Genomic DNA, 7,536 nt, shown 5'->3' with positions numbered 1-7,536 from the left:
CTGCCAGACACCTGTGCATTCGGAAGAAGCTCCCGTCAGTGTCCTGCTAGGATCGGATATCTGGACAGTCGCTGATCAGGTAAGTCTGTGTATATTCTTGTCGTTGTCTTCTGAAATTGTTTATCTTTTGTAGGCGTCCTCAGCGTCGGATTTACCAGCATCGGTGAAGAGACTACCACAGCTAAAAAGGACATTTTAGTGACTTTTGTTTCCTCATTATTTTATTTTGGATGGTCTCCTTGTGTATCAGCAATACTCATATTGGGATGTAGTTGAAATGTCTGCATTTATAATGCAACATTCAAAATGTCTACACCATAATGTCCGCAGTCATAATGTCTACACTGTTATAATGTCAAGCATCAAAATGTCTCCATGTTCATAACCACTAGGAGTGATATAAAACATGGTCTGCACGCGTGTCACAACAAGGCGAGATATTAAGATCATCTATCACAGATTCACTTACCTTTTAGTAATATGGCGACTAGTTGAGAGATTTTGATATATATGGATGTTTACAGAATTACACTATTGTATGATGTTTTCTTTTTATAAATATGGATTATTACATCTGGAAGATTTAAGGAGGATTGTCACTCAAGACCATGTCATATTTAATATAATTATATTATTATTTTTTGTTATCACTATGTTCGGTCATATTTATGACTAGATTAGAACACTTTACTTTAAGGTTTATATGAAAGAACCCTTCAGCACTTATGTACCTCTTTTTGTCTATTTTACAGAAGAGGATAAGAGCTAGTTGTTGTTATCTTATTGTATCTGACCATATGGCGATCCAGGGATTGGCATTCCTGCCATGCCTCTGGTTTACGTGGACATGTATAGGGGTCGCTATCACCTTGGCCCTGACTATACATGGAGGACACATTAAGAAATTTATTCCATGCATCAGGTAAGAGGAGGAACAAGAATTATCAGTGGTTAATGCTGTATTATAGTTAGTAACTGTGCTGTATTAATTCATTTATTTGTATATTTTTTCACAATGATACTGGAGCAAACAGTCCAGAGTCAACAGTATTCACTGTTGTATTGAGCATTTCTGCTATTCTTGGTAAGTGTCCATTACATATACTGTATAAAATACATTTCTTTTTATGAAAACTTGACCCCATGTTACATGTATTTCCCCTGTTCCACCACCAGGGGCAGGGCATCATTATAAAATGGCATTTTCTAATAATAACACAGGTCACAGATGTAGCATGTTATGGTTAGATAGTCAGTATGACATAGAGCCTGTTACATGTGCAATGGTCATGTCTTTTACCACTTATCACACTGCACAATAGTATTACTACTGAGTGGCTGAGTTAGTATGACATGATTGGCTGTGTCCTACGCAACGTGGAGGTAATGATTCACACCGCCCTGTTATATATCATGTGCTCCATCTGTCCTGTCTAAATGGGGGTGGTACAGGGTAAATATATTCAAGGTGCAGAACCCCTTTAAATAGATTCCTAAGTGTCTAATGTAAATATTAGTTACATGTATACACATTCTTGATCCAGGATTTAATTTACTTTCTATAAAGATATAATTTCTCATCATCCCTTTGTTTCTTCCCAGAGTCCTTTTGTCATTCTTATTTTATCATTATATTTTTAACGTGGGAATAGACAATATAAAACTATGTCCATTCCCTCTGACACCTAAGCACAATAGAGGTAAGGGTAATACAAGGGTACAGGAGCCGCAACTAAGAGCTGGAGCACCCACAAGTACAAATATCTGCAATCTCAGCCCACTTCCAGACTATATAACATTGCTTCTACATTACTGTCCTGTCTCAGTGACATGGCTCTTCTGTATCACCCTAATGGAAGCACCACTGGGATCACACTTTATAAGCTTTACTACTTGGTTATAGATGACATCAATAAGTGTTTATACATTATATTATAAACATAGTTTATACATATGATAATATGAGAAGCGGATGATATTGTTTATTCAGGAACAAACTATGAGCTAATATCATTTATTGCTATCTCAGGAGCTTAGACAGTGTACATTACGTATAAGCTGATAATGATCCGAAGGACAGAGATGACCAATAACAAATCTGTTTGGCATAGAATCCTGCTCCTGATTGGACGGACATCATGCTGTGGAATAATGCTGGTTGGTCTTTTTCAGGTTTGTTAAAAGTGTGAACAATCCTATACTAACTCACAGAGTTTAGGTATCTTACAATCACAAATACTGTAGCAGATTATTTGGTTCCGAGATTAATAGTTAATAAGTAAAAAGTAAGACATGAGGTTACACTGACAGCAGAAGCAGCATTGTGGCACTGGGTCGATGGAATCACTGGAGGGGAGAATCAGGTAATGTAGCTGCAGACCTATATGGGGGAACCTGAGGCAGGGAGCAGGTGTTAGAGACAAGAAAATGTAGAAAGGCTCCCCCAGAGTATAAACTGCATGGTAACCCCGCCCCCCCCCCACCCCCCCCTTCTATCAGAACAACGGAGTTTTGTGTCTGGGGGCCCTGCATCTTCTCAGATAATCACCTCAGCAGCACCCCTAGTGGTGGTGGGGGATAGAGATACAGAGATACATATAAGCACTGTCTGGAAACTTTGATATGGGAAAGATCAGAGATGACCCTGGAACAGTGTAGAACATGGGAAGTATAACCAACTGTGCAAACTATTCTAATCTTTCCTGTATCAGAACAAATCACTGATGATATCTTTTATTAACAGTATAATTCTATGTGATAATGTCTATTGTACATGTTTTATTTTAGGGCCAATACTATCCAATCATCCACAGCGAAGGAGCGTTGCTGGCCTTCGGATTTGGCATAGTCTACATTACATGCCAGGCACTAATCCTGTACCCAGTGTCCAGAAGCAGCAGAGTTACTAGCCACCTGCGAATGGCAATGTCTTTGGTGACATTAATAAGCTTTATTATCAGTATCCTTTTCAAGTTATAGACAAAGTAGCAAATTTGGGTTCAACTATTGTCTTATCAGATTTAAACAACCATCTCTTACCCCATCCTGGTCAGTAAAGAAGAGCTCTAGGGAACATGTTACTCTCAGTAGAACAGCAGTGGTCCTGTTCCCCACTCCCACCATTCAGGGGAAACTCCCCCACGTCAGGTCACACACAGAGCAGCTCTGGGACCTTCATGGGAGAACGTCACTTTAAGGAACTAACACTATTGGGTGTATTGCTCCTAACCAGCAGTTATACAGTGAGGGTTGGTGGACTCTGCTTTTTGCTTGGTAAAACATTTTAAAAATATAATGTTTTCCTTTATACATCCACCTTCCAGTGGTTACGTGCAAGTTAATGCGCTTCTATGAAGCGGGTGATGAAAGACATTGCGAAATGGTATGTTTATTTCTCTATTCATCCTTGGGACTTAAAATACAGTATTATTCTCATTATGGCAGAATAAACACAGCTAATACTGAATTTGTTTTTTCTTTCCATCATTGAAGTTTGTAAAGTACAGGATCCACGGTTTCCAAATAGTCACGTCAGACTATTAATAGGTAACATCTGATTGGGTATAATGGGGCCCCGGAGCCTCTGACAGTCTGGAGTCCAGTCTCAGACAGGAAGTGATATTGTCCATGCTTCTGTTCTGTGAACTTCACATTTGTATTCACTGGGACGTACTGTGGGAGGGGCACTGACAACACCTCTGTCTGTCTGACTTAGAGGAGTGTAACTAGTATACAAGAGGCCGGTGTGGGAGTGTCGGAGGCTTCAGAGCTACATAAAACTCTGCATTCACTATTAACTTAGTGAGCTCAACCACATAGTAGATTTTAAAATTGGGACGTAGATCTTCTTTAATATTGTTCAGGATTAATAATTGCCAATATACAGATAGAAGATGACTTCTTACTTTTTTCTTTTATTTTATTTTTAAGGTCATCCGTGTATCAGAATGGATCCTGGCATTCCTCTACATATCCAACTACACAGATTTCCAGGTATAAATATATTACACATACAGATGTATACATTTACTGTGCCATTTTTTGTTCATGATTTTCTTTATATTAAGTAACGTTGGGTAACATTTATGTCAGGTCTGTGATTATATTATTTACACATCAGGTGCTTCTATGTGCGGAAGTTATTGAAAGCAAACTGCAAATGGAACTTTAATTTTTATTCCATGTGCCGCCTGCACCTCAGAGATAAATGTGATGGGAATCAGGTCATTGGTCACGGGGTTTGACTTTGCACATCTTTGAAAAAAGAGATAATATTATTAATAGACGAGTAGAGGATTATAAAAAAGAACTAATTTCACGGAAAGAAAAAAGTTTGTGAGGGACACAGCTGACTATGAATTGGGTAATATTAGAATTTATAAGCAAACTTATCAATATAAACCCTATTGTAGGAGAGGATTTAGAACCCTCAGTCATTCTAGATGAGGGAGATTATATTCATCTCCGTCCCGTGAGAGAAAAACTCATATGATATCAGATAGGAAAAATCCTACAGATAGTAGATACCACAAATAACTTATTTTAGATTTAATGGTAAATATAAATCTAATATACATGAAGAGTCTAATATTCGGTCTAGAGATACATTACATTCTGACACATCCAAATATGTGGATGATAAAAACCAATATTTTTTAGGAAGACAAAATAACTTGGAGCAATTCACTCACAAAAATCGTTTCCAAGAACTCTGTATAAGATCCCAAAAAAGATTCCGAGATTTCGAGGTAGAAGAGGAGGAAGAAAATCTTAAAAAACGATACGCAGATTAGCTAAGACTAAGGTAATTTACAATTTATCTGATGTGCAATTAACTTCTGATCAAATTAGTCTACTACAAAAAGGACTTAACTTTGCTCCTAGCACTAATCCCAATTTATTTGACCTTTTTTCTGAACTTAATAAGTTTATTAGGACTCTCTGTAGAAAAAGATATTTTGCCCAAAAGAAGATAAAAAAATATGTCTAGTGATACAGGACCTATTGTACTTGATAGGGAAGATATGACAGGTCTTGAAATATTGGAATCCCTATGGGATGAAAGTAATGACCCTGTGAAAAATGACCATGACCTTTGCCCTATTTTTTATATTAATAGCAGCAAAGACATCTCATTGGTATCTGAAAGATCAAAGTTTAAATGAATGTTCTTCCCCAATAACCAGAAAAGTCCAGCAATACAATGCTTTTACAAAAAAAACCCTTAATGATTTCAAAAAATGATGTGATTCACACCCCAAAAGAGAATTGGGGAAGAAAAATGTATCAAAGGGTGAGAGAATAGCTTTGGAACAATTAGAAAAAGATATGTCATTAACTATTAAACCAGCAGATAAGGGAGGTGGAGTTGTGGTTATGAATACTTCACATTATATTACTGAATCAATACGCTAATTGGGTGATTTATCCTTTTATAGAAAGTTAGATAATGATCCAACACAACAGTATAAACAATCAATATTATCACATTTACAGTTAGCTTTTGAGGATAGAATAATATCAAAAGATTAATTTCATTTTTTATTTGTTGAGCACTCTATCACTCCGTTTTTTTATTTTCTACCTAAGATTCACAAATCACTCACAGAGCCTCCTGGGAGACCAATCATCTCAGGTATTGGATCCCTAAAATCTAACCTTTCCGTCTATGTTGATCATTATTTACAGCCTTCTGTTATTCTTATATTCAGAACACTATGTCTCTTTTGGAGAAATTAGATGGTATAATTTGGGAAGAAAATATGGGCTTCCTTACTTTAGATGTACAAGCCTTTTATACACACATACCCCATTCTTGTGTTGTGGAAGCAGTAAAAATTGCCCTTCAGAAGGTGACTAATATTTCTGTCTCCCATTGTTCTTTTATTTTGAATTCGATATTTATTTTAACTCATAATTATTTTTTATTTGATACTACATATTATTTACAAACTTTAGGGACAGCGATGGGCACCAGATTTGCCCCTAGTTTTGCTAACCTATTTATGGGCCAGTTAAAAGATCTCCTTATCTGGAATGGCCCATATGGGGAAAATCTGGTGTTCTACGGTCGCTATATTGACGACTTATTTATTATTTGGAAAGGTGGTCCAGTACTACCAGATGAGTTTGTCTCATTTTTGAACACTTATTCATTCAGTTTAACCTCTACATATACATATAGCGAGATAGAAGTGAATTACCTTGATGTCACTTTCTTAATCATGATAATAAAATAATGACTAAAAATTATAATAAATCTGTAAATACGAATAGCTTTTTACATTACACGAGTGCGCACCATAGACCTTGGGTTAATAACATGCCAAGAAGTCAGTTAAATCGTTTAAGACATAATTGCACATTGGATGAGGAATATACTGCGCAAGCAGAAAACATGTGTCAAGAATTTATACATAGAGGCTATCCATATGAATTATTGTCTGATGCAAAAAAGCTTGTATCTGAACAAAATAGAACAATGTTATTTCAATCAATCAGTAAGTTGAGTATAACTTGTTCTTTTCTCTTCTCTCCTCCTCTAACAGCATTTATGTATAAAATGCACAAAAGGATGTCAAGAAGATTGGATATGTTTAAGAGAGAAGATACACGATGGCCCAGAATATCCATAATGGAAAACTATTATCCAGTATCTGTATTTGTACATAATAGCTTTTATATATAGATAGGTGTAGATAGATATATAGATAGATAGGTGTAGATAGATAGATAGATAGATAGATAGATAGATAGATAGGTGTAGATAGATAGATAGATAGATAGGTGTAGATAGATAGATAGATAGATATATAGATAGATAGGTGTAGATAGATAGATAGATAGATATTTTTCTCTAAATTATTATTTTTTTACAATTTATTTTCGTAATAAATAATATACTTTGTGCACATCTGGCTGTTTCCTTACAAATAATTTGTATGCCTCATATAAAGTGAATGTAATTTTCATAACCAGTGTGATTAAGGTGTTAGTGCTGCAGGGACAGTACAGTATACGTCTACCTATTAAGGTATTACTACTGAACGTGCACAAGTGTTTAGTGCACGCCTTGCCAACCTGTGGCTCTCCAGGTGTTGTGAAACTACAAGTCCCAGCATGCCCTGTCAGCTGTCTATCTACTGATAAAGCATGGGCCTTGTAGTTTCACAACACCTGTAGAATCACAGGTTGGTCAGACCTGACGTAGTGATTACAAATGGAGGCAGTCAGATAGTCGGAGCCGGATGCATCTCAAGACACTTTTGTCTCACCGTATGCGTGAACATATGCTATTTTCGTTTGCGGCTTTTCATAGTGTAAATTGCTCTCATCTTGCGTCTATCTCTGCACTAGGTCCATTCTGGTTCAGTATCCTCAATTGAAATCTTTCACAAGGTCAACCCCAGTGTCAGTTCATTATGACTTATTTGTATCCAACAATCCAACACAAAGTAATACACAAAGATTAAACACAACTCTCATCACCGATATGCACCTGACCTATTGTAGTACATTAGTGATTGTGTCATAGCT

At 36.5% G+C, this 7,536-nt stretch overlaps 1 protein-coding gene across 1 annotated transcript; it reads left to right on the top strand.

The window, feature by feature from the left end:
• The first annotated feature begins 2,042 nt into the window (after positions 1-2,042).
• LOC142098225 (DNA damage-regulated autophagy modulator protein 1-like) lies at positions 2,043-6,911 on the top strand. The gene is made up of 7 exons (XM_075180911.1): positions 2,043-2,172; positions 2,788-2,959; positions 3,324-3,382; positions 3,931-3,993; positions 5,590-5,635; positions 6,549-6,720; positions 6,793-6,911. Exons 1-6 carry the CDS (start codon positions 2,065-2,067, stop codon positions 6,686-6,688), a joined length of 588 nt encoding a protein of 195 aa, XP_075037012.1. The 5' UTR covers positions 2,043-2,064; the 3' UTR covers positions 6,689-6,720; positions 6,793-6,911.
• Positions 6,912-7,536: the final 625 nt, after the last annotated feature.

Source organism: Mixophyes fleayi, chromosome 7, assembly GCF_038048845.1.
Source record: "Mixophyes fleayi isolate aMixFle1 chromosome 7, aMixFle1.hap1, whole genome shotgun sequence".
In the NCBI taxonomy this organism is placed as follows: Eukaryota; Metazoa; Chordata; class Amphibia; order Anura; family Limnodynastidae; genus Mixophyes; species Mixophyes fleayi.
The sequence above is the reverse complement of the archived record's forward strand: the minus strand, read 5'-3'. Positions and strand labels throughout refer to the sequence as shown.

Excerpts from the sequence above, each read along its gene's own strand:
- LOC142098225 (XM_075180911.1), top strand. The coding sequence starts at position 2,065 with ATGATCCGAAGGACAGAGATGACCAATAACAAATCTGTTTGGCATAGA. Across the intron at positions 2,173-2,787 it reads TGCTGGTTGGTCTTTTTCAG|GGCCAATACTATCCAATCAT; the intron begins GTTTGTTAAAAG and ends GTTTTATTTTAG. Across the intron at positions 3,994-5,589 it reads CCAACTACACAGATTTCCAG|ATTCACAAATCACTCACAGA; the intron begins GTATAAATATAT and ends TTTCTACCTAAG.